The sequence below is a fragment of the Lepidochelys olivacea genome (assembly GCF_965140295.1).
Source record: "Lepidochelys olivacea isolate rLepOli2 genome assembly, chromosome: 5".
Taxonomy (NCBI): Eukaryota; Metazoa; Chordata; order Testudines; family Cheloniidae; genus Lepidochelys; species Lepidochelys olivacea.
In genome coordinates, this window is record NC_140415.1 from 129,780,919 (window position 1) to 129,794,968 (window position 14,050).

Below are 14,050 nucleotides of genomic sequence, written 5' to 3' on the forward strand. Positions count from 1 at the left end.
TTCTCCTTTTTGGAACCTGAACTCATGGAGAATTGTCTGCTGGCCCTCTGGGAAGGGAAGAGAAGATGGTGCCATGCAGTTGGCGAACTTCTCACATGGGACGGAGGAAAAAAGGCACAAAGTAGGGTCCTTCCTCCAGATGCATCCTAAGGGCATGATATAACTGTTCCTTGTTTCTCAGTGTCACTCTCCCCTGTTGAGAGCATGTAGTCTGGTTTTGCTTGCTGTGTGTGGCTTGAAGGGACTACTACAGCAGGTACTTTTTAAATTACAGTTAAAATGTCATTCCTATAGGCTTCACATAGAGATACTTCCCTCATAACTGTATTTTGATACTGAACCAAGGACTTGCACCTTGAGTAATGTGCCCCAAACTAGCTTTTGAAGTCAGAATGCCCTTTTTACTTTTTAGCAGAACATTTTTGGAACGCTGTTTCCTGAGACTGTACATAAAGCATTGCTCAGGTCTCTGCTTCATGAACTTTTACTTTTGTTTCTGCAGATTACAAGAAACACAACACCAATGTATAGGACTCCAGAAATGATAGACTTGTATTCAAACTTTCCAATCGGTGAAAAACAGGATATATGGGTAGGAACTTCTGTTTCTCTTTGTTTGTAATGATGCCTGTTAGATATCATAGTTAAATAGTTCCTGTATTTCATCATAGTTGTGATGTTTAAACTAATTGCACATTCGCTGCTAGATGCAGTCTGAATTGATTGCATTGTTTGATATTAAAACAAAACTTCAGCCATCTGTATCTGATACATTTCAGGCAAAATAAGCTTAATTGGTATGAATTTTAAATCTTAATTTGGGCTGAGCTGAGGCATAGACCTCGGGAACTTTGTCCCAGCTCCTTCAATGCCTTGAAGGAATGTTGCAACAACTTTGCTTTTTCTCTGGAGGTCAGGACAGGGCTCTCTTGGAGTCCATGATCACTATGTGATTAGACAGAGGTTGCCAAGACACACAACTCTGACTTTGCTCATTCGCAAATCCTAGTCTCAGAGTAGTGAAGAGTGTGAAATGCAGGAACAACCTAAACATTAGTAGTTCTAAACTCTTGTTTGTGTAGAAATCACATATGTTTCTGTTGCAACTAAGTAGGATGGCAAAAGGCAGTGGCAAATGCGTAACCTTCACTGAAAGGATTTTGGTTGCATTTGAAGAGAAGTATTTAAACTCCCAGTGCATCTTCGGGTAACAGTGTCAGTGATGAGTCCTTTTGCATTCTTTTTGGTGATGTTACACATTAGTATTTTTCAGAGTATTGGATATTTTTATGAATGCACATGCTTAACTTCTAAATATTGTACCAGTGTTGGTAAACAAGTCTGTATGACTTTTTAAACATGTATTTTAATATCAAAGCAGAATAGACACTTGAACATTAACATTTGTGATGCCTGTTCAGAGCTATTGGAATCTCAACTACTGTCTAAACCTTTTAAACAATACATTTTTAAAACTAATTTGAGCTTTTTGTGTTCTGCCTCTGTAGTTGTCAATCTTCATATTGAATTTTTGAGAGAAAACCCAGGGTAATATAGTTCTTAAACACCTTACCCATCTATCAAATTAAATCCATACAAGTTAGACCACAATTGCATCCACTTATCTAAAACAGGAAAGGTAGAGCTCCATTTATTCAAAGGACTTGGACGATTGAAATCTTTGGGTTAGGGTAACCCAGGTATTCACTGACGTGGCTGACTACTCCTATTTAACAGTATGTCAGCTATTGTCACATACCTCTCTGTTCTTTAAAAGGGACGTGTTCCAACTAGTGGGGCTTATATAGAGCCTGCCATTCTGCTAAGCTGCCTTGTCTCCTGTCCAGTGGTCTGGGGTCAGGGAAATCAGAGTTGCATATCCAGTACATCACAACTGCAAGGGGCATAAGTGCTTTTAGTTTGTGATTTGGGTGAATGGTTGTACTTTACTTTCCCCCAGAGAGTTCAGTATCCTCCACTGCTCTCTTCTAAGTGCTTGTCACCATACTGTCTAGATGAATTTGTAGTGCTGCTGCTCAGGCCATAAAAAAGTCTAAACTTCAGTGTGGATCAAAAATGTAACTCCTGTTAACCACAAAGTTTCCAAAAATGCTTTTGCAGATCAGGAATACATTTAGATATTACTTCTGTTACTTCTTTGAGCAGTTACCAGGTTCTCAAATGTGGTCAGCATTCTCCTGGTTTCTGATTTATTTTATTGATTTTTCTCTGGCTCCTTTTCCAAAGTCTAGGCACCTTCTAAAATTTAAAGCACACAATTTAAAAAAAAAAAATCTTCAGAACAGTCCTTATACTTTCCAAGTAAAAGCCTTTCTCAAACCAAACACCTTACCTCACCATGTCATAATACAAAGGCCCGTCTCCAGTCACATCCTTCTTTAGTGTCCAGCACCTTTATCTATTGACCCCAATTTCCCTAAATTCCTGTGAGGGGGAAAATGGGCTTTGGAGCATGTTTGGATGGTTAACAAATCTGTCTGAAAGAAGGAAGTGAATTGCAGAGCCAAGAGAACCCCATCGCTGCCAGTGTCCTGCCAGCAGCTCCTCCTGCTGTTCTGAGAGTCCTTTAGCTCAATTTTTTTGTCTGGTCTCAGCTGTGTCTGTATGGAATGGGAGAAAGGGGGTCTCCCAGCTAACCAGATCCCAAACCAGGTAGGGCTGCCTGTTTAAAACAAGCATGTTGAAATCCACCTAGAAACTTGCGGGAGCCAGTGCGGCTCTTGGAATCTTGGTGCTGTATGTGTCCGGCATGATGTGCTACTTACCAAATGGGTGGCGTTGTTGTGCAGAATCTTCAGTATCCCACACCGGCAAAGCACGACACTTTGGGAATTCTGTATGCTGCAATTGATCAGATTCCACCTGAGCTGACTTCTGCTCATGGTCAGGTCACGTTCTCTGCATTTTACAAGTCACCATGACTTAGATGACCTGTTGATGGAAGAAGCTGGAAGATACTGTTTTTAAAGATTTTTGTACCTAAAATAAAGGTTTTATTTTAAGTAATACCACATTTTAGTAGAAATAATGGTGTCTTCTACCAGTTTTAATGGGCATCTCTTGAACTGAAGTTCCTTTTTTTGCTTCTATCTTCAGGCTGAGCTAAAGGAAAAATATTTTTGTTCCCTCAAATAGCAGGTCCTCCTGGGACTTGGCCTCCAAAAAAACCAAATGCTATTGTTTATCAGAGTTCTTCCATTATCTCTAGTGCTCGAGATTATTTTTGTCAAGGCTGTTTTCTTTGCTCCTTATTTTATCCAATTTATTAATTTTGGCTGATGCAGTTTCACTTCTTTAATGTGGCTTTATATCACTTATTTTAGGGTAATTCCTCTGAATCTTTATTGAAACACATTTGGCTGGTGTCTGGTGGGTTTCTAGCACAAGATGTTGATAGCACTAGAACTTCCAAAAGCAGAACCTTTTGACTTTTTCCTGTATCACAGCTCTTTAAAGTTGAGCTAATCACATCTGTTACTGAGTGCATTTGCTCTGTTAAAGGTTAACTCCTTCTTACCTTTAGTTGTTAATATGAGAACATTTCCTGACTCTTCAAAGGTGTTTGTGTACAAAAATAAACAGTTTAGAAGATTAAACTGTAGTAAGCCAAGGCTGGATAGTCTTCATCCAAGAATTTGGAAACAAAAACAAGCTCACTGAGCTGCAAACACAAAAGTGCAACTTCATAGTCACCCTCCAGACATCTAGTATTAATCTGTATTACAGTAGGGACTCCATGTCCAACAGATAACCCATTGGGCTGGGTACAAACACAGTGAGAGTCTCTGCTCCAGCGAGCATACAGTCTGAATAGTCAAGACAGACAGAACATAAGAGGGTAACAAGGAGGCATAGAGAAGTGAAGTCACTTGGCTCAAGTTATGGTATAACATTGTATCCATGTGTTCATAGAGAACTAAGGGTGATTCTGTGAATTACACTGGGTATTTCTTCAGTACCAGACAAAGTAACTAAGAAAGAACTACAAAGAATTGAGTAATGTAACATCTTATTAAGCATGTTCTTTGTGATGGTGAATTGTACCATTTTTAACTTGTAAGAATTCTTAGTTAAAACTGATTTATATAATGTAGATGGACAAGGGACTTTTATAAAGGAAGAGGCTATTAAGGGAACTTGGAAACCACAGGGTGGTGTGTTGCATCTTGGGTTTTAAAAACTGGTTAAGAGAGCAAGCAAGTGTAGGAATGAAAAGCTATTTTTTCATTGTGGAAAGATGGTTTATATCTTAAGATTTTAGGAGACCTTTAGTGAAACTGTTTGGTTAATATATTGGGCAAAATTTACTATGCACACAATTCAGAGACTAGTGAAAATCATGAAGGCACCCAGAACTTAACTAGTGTAACCCAAGGAGGTGTGCTAAGTAGATAGCCGCAAAGTGACCGATAGCTATCAAAGTAAATATCTGTAAGTTAAAGCACTTTGGAAGGAAAAACTTAAATAAACCATATACACTTATGGGTTCTGAATGATTGACACCTTAGAAAGTACATTGAGGTGTCGTTATGGACGGGTGAAGGAAGGCAGCTTGCTCAGTGCACAGCACCCATCAGAATAACTAACAAGATATTAGGCTACATTTTAAAGAGAATAAAGAACACCATTACCTAGGTGTTCTACAAATCAGTGATACACGTTGGCTTTGAATGTTGCAATTTGATCACCCCTTGAAAAGGAGGTAGCTGAAACTGGCCAAAGAATGGCAGCAAAAATAATCAGGAGAACGTGAAGCTTCCATATAGAGAATAAAATAACACTGGAACTTAATCTGGTAGAACAAAATGGGATATGATTAAGGTACTCATATAAAATAATGGCCAGTTGAGTGATACTTTTCACCCTTTCCAGAAAAAGATAACGCTAGAGTTTAAACAGAACTAAAATTATACAGAATATAAAGTGATAACTTGTGACTTGTTGGTATAAGATAGGATTGAGACGGAAGGAGATGAGTCACTATTTTGACCACTTTCTTCAGATGGTCTTCTATTAGTGCAAGTAGCCACCATGGCTAGATCTATGAGATGATTGCTAGCAGGGTTAAGAAAAAATTTCCAGGGGGATTTTGCACAATTTTCCAGAAGCATTCTGAAAATCTTGCTGTTCTCTGAAGCATTTGTTACAGGGCACGCTTTTTTCTAAGACCTCTTGCTACACTAGATGGACCACTGGTTCAGTATAGGATCACCACTTCTATTCTTTTTTTTTTTTTTTTTTGGTATCTAATGTTAATCGAAGTATCCAAATTTACCTGAAAACATTAAATGAAATGTTCTCCTTGACTCATCCCATTATTCTTGGATTCTTGCAACAGTAGAACTCAATCCTAACTTTAGGCACGTGCTGTTTCCCAGGGCAAATTGTGTGGTATCTATTTTCAGTTATGGAACTGAGTCCCCCACTAACTCATTGGCCTCAGTGTATCATTGTTTTATTGAGGTTTCAATTCTCTTCTGGAATTGTTTGTAAAAAAATTAAAGAATTAAATGGGCCTTTGCATGGGATGCTGTTTGAATAAAGTGATTTGCGCTTTGCAAACTACCCAGTTATGTACTTAGTAACAGAATGAATTTGAATTAGGAGTAGAAAGACAGGACCAAATCCTTTAAGTAGGAGTGACTTACACAGAAACTATGAATGTAGGATTTGGCCCTTAAAAATAGAACATCTCTCTCTTTGGACCTCCTACTCTAAAAATCATTGTGCTACACTTTGCTACATATATAATAAAGGTGTTGATACCTATATGACTGTATATTATACTATAATATAAATCCTTCAATGTGGAGAGAATTTTAAAAAAAAAATCTGAGACTGAGGAAACTATTAAACCTTTAATCATAATGGCAAAACTACCACAGTCTTCATGCTGCTAGAAACTGTTAGTTTGTGTAGACTAGGCTTCTTGTTAATCTTTGATCCTAAAGCATGAAACTTCAAAGGTTTAGTTATTTTAGAAAGCGGGGGGGTGGGGGGTAATGCAGCTGAAGCACTGTTAATAGTGTTGGGTTCCATGACTAAGCCGTTTGCCTTTATAGCAAAGTTATTTTAGATTTGAGCTTGGTCAGAGTTGTTCCAATATCTAATCGGTGTCCTATCTAAAATTCAACTTTAAATGATTTTCGGTGCCTGAATTACTGACTTTTCTTTAATGTTTGCTTTTATTTCTGTGTAGGCATTGGGCTGTATCCTATATTTATTGTGCTTTAGGCAACATCCATTTGAAGATGGGGCTAAGCTTCGCATAGTCAATGGGAAATACTCTATTCCTCAGAATGACACTCGATATACTGTGTTCCATGATCTCATTCGTAAGTTTAAAATCTTGTTTGTTTATTCTGATGCTTTGTGGACCATACGTCTTTGATCGTTAAAAATATGCTAGGTACCGTGGGATTAATCAATCAGAATTTCCAGTTCCGTTGACGGTGGCGTTGTAAACCGTATGAGAGTGATTAGTTTTTTTAGCTATTTGACATCAATATGAAGAACTTTCAAACTTTTCTACATTCAGTTAAGAACTAGATTTTTGAGTGGAAACCTTCTGGTTTTTCACTGATTTTCAGTGCTTAATCATGCTTAGGATTTTGATAAATTGGCTGGAAATACTTTGCATTTTGGTTCTGATTCCCTAAATTTGTTTCAGAAACTGTTTTACTAAAGTTCAAAAGACAGTTGAACTAATACAGTTGGTTGTTAAAATTCTGATGAAATGGGGTGGGTTCTAAGTTGCCTTTAAACATTTTCTTCAAGTTTGATGCTCTTCTAGTATTTTCTTAGTGTCATCTTGATTCATCACTAAAATCGTTATTCTTAATACATAGATAGCTGTTAAAGGCAAATGATACTTGGGTACAAATTTACTGTTTCCCTGTTTTTTCTGCATGCTTTACTATTGATAATCATGCTGCACTTGAATCCACTGAATAAAGTACATATTTATGCAATCAAAAAAGGACTGTTGTAATGTCTAAATTATTTTTTTTTTTTTAGGTTCCACTTTGAAGGTGAACCCAGAGGAGAGGTTGTCAGTCACTGAACTTGTGAATCAGCTGCAGGAGATTGCGGCTGCCAGGAATGTGAATCCTAAATCTCCTATCACAGAGGTACGGGAGTGCTATAAAGAGTATAATCCTTCTTTTCCCCACATTCAATCAATAGGAACTTTGAAACAGCTGTCAAAATAGTTGTAGTGAGATTTTCAATTGAGTTTAGGGGATTTATGTGCCTAATTTCAATAGAAATTCGATGGGATTTGGATGCATAACTAATGGTTTGAAAATCCCAGCCTCAAAGCTCTTTCTCATCCAAATATGTTAAAAGGAAACCAATGGTGGTTCTTCCTGCTTATTGTCAGACTCTTGGAAGCATCTTCCTCTCAACAGCATTCCTTCTGGAGGTAGATCTTCAGTGTCACATCAGATTTGATTGAAATTGACCTGAGACGTGGTGGTTGTGAGGGTGTGTGTGTGGGGGGGAGTTAAATATGTGACAGGGAATTTAGGCCTACACAGATACACAACAGCTTAGTTAAACTGATACAGTTAATGCAAATGCCTGTGTGGAATTTTACTTTGGTTTAAGGGTAGCTTATTTCAGTTTCTTAAACCTGTTCCTAATTGACTTGAGTGTCCTTTTGCACAGATTTAAGTAAATAGATTTAAAATCTTGCCTTCATTTGAACTGGTGCAACTCTGCAAGCAGACTAGCCTTTCGAACTGTTGTGATTTTTGCTGCTGTCTGTAAAAGAAACAAAACTTTAAACTTGTAGAACCGAAGTAAGAGTCCACACAGACAGTTGCATTAGTTTTACTGCACTGGTTTAACCAAGGGCAGGTGTCAAGATTCCTTCCCCACTCTGAACTCTACAGCACAGATGTGGGGACCTGTATGAAAGACCCCCCTAAGCTTATTCTTACCAGCTTAGGTTAAAAACTTCCCCAAGGTACAAACTTTGCCTTGTCCTTGAACCGTATGCTGCTGCCACCACCAAGCGTTTTAAACAAAGAACAGGGAAAGAGCCCACTTGGAGATGTCTTCCCCCAAAATATCCCCCCAAGCCCTGTACTCCCTTTCCTAGGGAAGGCTTGATAAGAATCCTCACCAATTTGTACAGGTGAACACAGACCCAACCCCTTGGATCTTAAGAACAATGAAAAATCAATCAGGTTCTTAAAAGAAGAATTTTAATTAAAGAAAAGGTAAAAGAATCACCTCTGTAAAATCAGGATGGTAAATACCTTACAGGGTAATAGGATTCAAAACATAGAGAATCCCTCTAGGCAAAACCTTAAGTTACAAAAAGACACAAAAACAGGAATATACATTCCATCCAGCACAGCTTATTTTACCAGCCATTAAACAAAACGAAATCTAATACATTTCTAGCTAGATTACGTACTAACTTAACAGAAGTCATAAGGCTGCATTCCTGATCTGTTCCCGGCAAAAGCATCACACAGACAGACAGACCCTTTGTTTCCACTCCCCCCCCCCCCTCCAGATTTGAAAGTATTTTGTCCTTTCATCAGTCATTTTGGGTCAGGTGCCAGCTAGGTTACCGTAGCTTCTTAACCCTTTACAGGTGAAAGGGTTTTGCCTCTGGCCAGGAGGGATTTTATAGCACTGTATACAGAAAGGTGGTTACCCTTCCCTTTTATATTTATGACAGCAGGTCTACACTAGAAGTGCTACATTGGTACAGCTGCAGTGCATCTGATGAAGACGCTCTATGCCAATGGGAGAACTCTCCTGTTAGCATAATTACTCCACCTCTGTAAGAGGTGGAAGCTATGTTGGTGGGAGAGCATCTCCTGCTGACATAGCGCCAGTGTGGACAGTGCTTAGTTTCGCTGTAACTTGCCTGGCTCGGGGGGGTGTCTTTTTCACATCCCTGAGCGACGCAAGTTAGATCGATTTTAAGCAGTAGTGTAGACCTGCCACTGCTTGTTCTGTATGAATGGGATTCTGTAGTAGAGGCTGCTGTTGGTCTTTAACTCATGGTTGGCAAGCCCTCTTCTGTCTCCCAAGCTTTGGGGTTAGCTTTCCCAAGAAAACTCTTTTTACCAGCTACAGTTACATTCCTGTTTGCAAGTTTACACTTGGTAAGTTATGGGTTGGATCCAAAATAGTGTAATGTAGCAGCTGCATATGGGTTCAGATTTCTGTCCTTGGTAACAGTGTGTTTTATGCTTCCCCCTTCCTGCCAAGGAGAGTGTGTGCAGCCCAGTTTACCTGTTTGTGCTTCCTCTGGTGATTCCCCTTCTTCTCTGGGAAGTGCTTGTTATTGTCAACATTATCTTCAGTTTTTAAGCCTTCTCCCTTGGTGTCTTTGGCCATATTTGCATTCATGTGGTGGTCCTCTATTTCTGCCTAGGTGAATGGCTCATCCAAGCGTAATTTGGACGTTAGGCATGTGTCCCCAAACATTGCAATCTAAGTGCCTTATTTCCTGCAGTTCAAATTATCCTTCATGCCAACACTGAAGCTCACTAGTATAGTGGCTGTCTAGGGTACACTTCTGTCTGTGTTCCTTTTTGAGGTGCAGCGACCTAAATGAAACATGTAGTGTGGGATACAGAAGCCTGTCTTGCTAGATAACTCTTGCTGCTTTTTTGTCTCCTACTTGGTGGTCACACTTTTTTCATGAGGAGTGTTTCTTGCTTTAGGGAAAGTGGGAGAGAAGGAAGCACTGGAAGTGTCTGCACACTTGTAAAGACTTTTCTAGAAATGGAAGTAGGATTCTGCTCAAGTGACCCAATTCATGGCTGTCCTATTTGTTGCTTGTCCTTTGCTCTGGAGGAGTGACACTCAGACTGAGGCTCGGGAGTTGCAAGTGGCTCCTTATTGTATCTCCTGTGGCTCTTTGTCACATGCAATATTAAAACACTGAATGATTTAATTATTAACCAGTCTAAGTTATTAACCAATCAAGATGCCGTTTCTATGTTAACCAATTGTAGAATACTTGGTCAGTCGTTTTGCTGTGAGATGTATATAAAAATAGTAAATGAAACAATGAATTCACACTCCTGTGGCTCTTTTGGGGAATGTTGATCGTAATTTGGCTCCTGAACCACTGAAGTCTGAGTATCACTGCTCTGGAGTAAAGGTACCATATCACACTCTTCTAAAGCTGGGCCATCTTTCTTAGCCTTTCCTTTTTCATCTGTGTTGTAGAAGAAAGTTGAGTCCTTATGGGTAAGGTTAGCTCTGGTTAGAAAAATTAGGGATAGGTTTGCAAGGCAGCCACCTTATTGCTAACATGTTGAGTTTATGGTATCAGTATTTCAGCAGTTCAGCTGGGAGATTTTTCCTACCAAGATCCTGATACTCCTCCCATTCAAGCTCGAGTTTTACTTCTGACTTTGAGCAGTAATAACATACCTGAGCAGCCAGTAAAGTGATGCATGCACCCAGAAAAACCTGGGCTGAGAGCCAAACTAAAGAATATTGCCTTGGCTTCTCATGGTGCCTAATGCACTGAAACAAAACTAGTGAAACTTTTTTGTCTTTCAGTAGTTTAAACAGCCATTCAGGGCTAAACAGTGAGGACCGGGCCACTTAAGTTTTGTAACTGTCCTTTGCCAATGCGGTGTTTATATATAAACTTAAAAAAAATTTCTCCTGATGAATATGACTCTCTGCAGCTCCTGGAACAAAATGGAGGCTATGGAAACAATACTGTGCCTAGAATGTCTACAAGTTCGGTGCCACAGGGCTCCAAGCCTGCAGGACAGCTCAACAATATGTACAATGCAGGTATGTACAGTGATACGCATCTCTGCACACACAGTGTGAATACAAACTAGTTAAGTTTATGGTATATGAAAACTTCTGGGTGGGCTTGAAATTTTAAATGAACTTATTTAGCAGAAATGTTAATTTCTGCTGAGTTATACTGCTATCTTGCTTTATGAAAACCACTTAGGTTAAGTAAATGATTATTGTTAAGCAAGCTTATATAGTTCTTGTGAAGGACTTCACATTTGTAGATTGATTCCACCTTCTTCAGAATAGACTTCATGTTTATACATTCAAATGTAAAAATTTACTCCCTACATTCTTCTCACAAGAAGAGAGAAAAGACTCAGCTTGCTTAAGTGCAACAGATGATACCAAATGGCATTGTTAACCTGTGGAATAAAACAATTAGATGAAACACCTAGATGAAAATGACTTATCTGCACAATGAATATCAGTTCATAAAAATAATAGCAGCTAAGGAAAAGGCAGCACTTAGAAGATTCATATAAAAATTGGAACATGCTATATGAACATAAAAATAGATTGGTTAAGGATCAGAAATGTCATTTTTTCCAAAAAAACTCAAATAGAAACCTCCACTTTAGAAATATATTATGCTAAAAACAGATAATAGCCTACTTTGGTTGAACTTCAGTTCTTCCAACTAATCTGTTAATTGGTCTTAGTCAAAGCATCCTTTTTTTGTGTCTAATATGTATAATCTTGCTAACTGAAATAACAGTTTCTGTCCTGTGTCATTTAATGGCTAAATATTAAACTGTTAACTTCATAAACATAAATGCTTCAAGGAACTGAATATTTCACCTAAAATGAAAGACTGGAAACATAAATAATTTTACTGCATGCAATTTTTTCTCTTCCTTGATTTAAGTTATTTTATTCATACCTTCTGTGCAGCTCATGAGGGAAAAGTATAAATTAAAATAATTTACCTGAAGGGGGAACTTTAAAATGTGGTAAATTTATACTACCAATAAAGGACTTTAGTAATACTATCCACACTTTATTCTCTGTGGGATGAATCTTCCTTCATAACAGGATTGTGTTTTCAAATGCTTTTCTGGCCATCTGGTTCACACAGGGTGAAAGAAGACTATGTATTACACAATAATATTAACAGGCTGTTGTCCAGCGGATGATGATAAAAGGAAATGTTAGTATTCCTGGTAACAAATGTAACTTTCCAAGATAAAACCAGAAATGGCTGTAAAATGTACTACATACGGTCAAGTAAGCTTGTCAGTGGCATACTGCATATCAGGATGATGGCACTAAATAGAAAGACAGCATGCCACAATTTAAACCAGGGGTCTCAAACTCAATTTACCTTAGGGCCAGTGCCAGTCCTCAAATCCTCCCAGCAGGCCAATAATGTCACTGAAGATGGCGTTCAGAAAAGAAAATGTTTATATTGTATCTTTTATTTCGAATTTCTGAGAAGTAATAAAACTGTCATACAACTTCATACAATTTTTTGCCTTCCAGAGAGTTTTTAGTGTTTGCCAGACACCTGGCAATGCTTCAGTTCTGTCAGTTTGTTGTTTGTCCTCAGTGACTGAGCAGTTGAAACCTTCAGGAATGCAGCGAGGTGTCCATCAGATAGTTGTATTCAGTATTTTGACTTACTTTTTTCCCCCACAAGGAATATAAACGACACTGCCTCCATGGCTGACTCTGCCTGGCAACTAATGATGCTGCCTCCATGGCTGACTGTGCCTGGCAACTAATGATGGTATCTCTGTCCCTCTCCCCTAGCCAATAGGAGCTGTGGGGGCCAATGCCTGCCGCAGACATTGCTGGCAGTGTGGCTCTTTCCTCTGTGGGCCGCAGTGGGGAGGTTCTTAGGTCATAGATGGCCCGCAGGCCAGGACTTTGAGACCCCCTGATTTAAACAGTGATATGTCAGAAATGCATACAGCCAGACACTTGGTGGTCTGTCTTTCCTTCATAAAGAGATGTAAAATGGTTTGTTACATGTTTTGTAAATATAATATCTGTAAACTATTCTGGTTTACCACCATAGTATGTTGGGACCATAGAAAAATATTGTTGTGAGGTTTCAAAAAGAAAAGGAGTACTTGTGGCACCTTAGAGACTAACCAATTTATTTGAGCATAAGCTTTCTTGAGCTACAGCTTTGGTTAGTCTCTAAGGTGCTGCAAGTACTCCTTTTCTTTTTGCGAATACAGACTAACACGGCTGTTACTCTGAAACCTGTCGTTGTGTAGTTTGTTCTTCAGAAGTTGAAAGCTTCATTCTGGGACTGAGTGTAACAGGAAGGCTGATCCTATTTTAGTACATCTTAAGTTGTTGGTAGTTCAGTTTGATTTTGCATTGGGAAGAGAAATTGGAGCACAATTCCGTTACATTCCTTGTTTTTTTTTTAAATTGTAACTTTCATTTGCTTTTTAATTCTAGGCCTGACAGTTGCAGAACTTGACCAGTCTTATGTAGGGTTCTTTGATATTCTCAAAGGTGGAACAGAGCGATTTTTCACAAACATCAAGGATACTTCTTCTAAAGTGATCCAGTCTGTGGCCAAGTAAGTAGAAAGAACATCTGTGTTGATAATTTCTAAAAGGGAAGGTCAGAAGTGTCTCATTGAAACTACAAAAGGCATCCTGTTGGTGCTGATAGGAGACCAAATATGCCAGTACTCAGTATTCCATTTAAAATTTCGTCACTGTGAACTAATGTAAAAATCACTATGGTAACTGTATCATAGGAGCTAGAACTGGAAAAGAGCATTTTAAATGTAATGAATCTTTAAGTCACTGGGGAATGGTTTTCTGCAATGTATAGCAGAATTCCCCCAAGTAGGGCACCTGGACAGACAGCCTCCTTGCTTTGCCCATTACTGATGATCAGAGCTCACATACTCTAGCACTTTCTGTGCAGCCAGCCAGCCTGCCTCAGCATAGGAAGAGCCTCCAGAACTCTGCTCTCCCTTCCCTTTCTTTTTTTCTCTCTCTCGCTTTCACACATGTTAAGAGAATCTGAGAGAGGGAGGAATGTGGGGTGGGGACTCAGAGTGTGAGGGAGAGTCACAGGGCTGTGAGGGAGTTGTGGGGCAGAGTTGTGTCTAAAAATGTAGACAAAGTCAAGTGGAGGAGGAAGGAGAAGTAATGAGTGAACAAAACAAGAGGGAGAGGGAATAAAAGTGTGAGAAATGTGTAGATTATTAATTGCAGTCACTAGTACCTTACAAAGAAAAAGAAGCTAGAGGAAATATTGATAC

The 14,050-nt window shown here is 38.9% G+C and overlaps 1 protein-coding gene across 4 annotated transcripts in view; it reads left to right on the plus strand.

Moving 5' to 3' along the window:
* The window catches only part of GAK (cyclin G associated kinase), a 145,157-nt gene that overhangs the window by 47,356 nt on the left and 83,751 nt on the right, over nucleotides 1-14,050 (plus strand). For all 4 annotated transcript variants that reach the window (XM_084628028.1, XM_084628027.1, XM_084628029.1 and 1 more), the window contains 5 exons: nucleotides 503-592; nucleotides 6,221-6,356; nucleotides 7,039-7,151; nucleotides 10,695-10,806; nucleotides 13,231-13,354. In XM_084628028.1, the coding sequence (XP_084484154.1) occupies nucleotides 503-592; nucleotides 6,221-6,356; nucleotides 7,039-7,151; nucleotides 10,695-10,806; nucleotides 13,231-13,354 (575 nt within the window). The remainder of the gene's footprint in view (nucleotides 1-502; nucleotides 593-6,220; nucleotides 6,357-7,038; nucleotides 7,152-10,694; nucleotides 10,807-13,230; nucleotides 13,355-14,050) is intronic.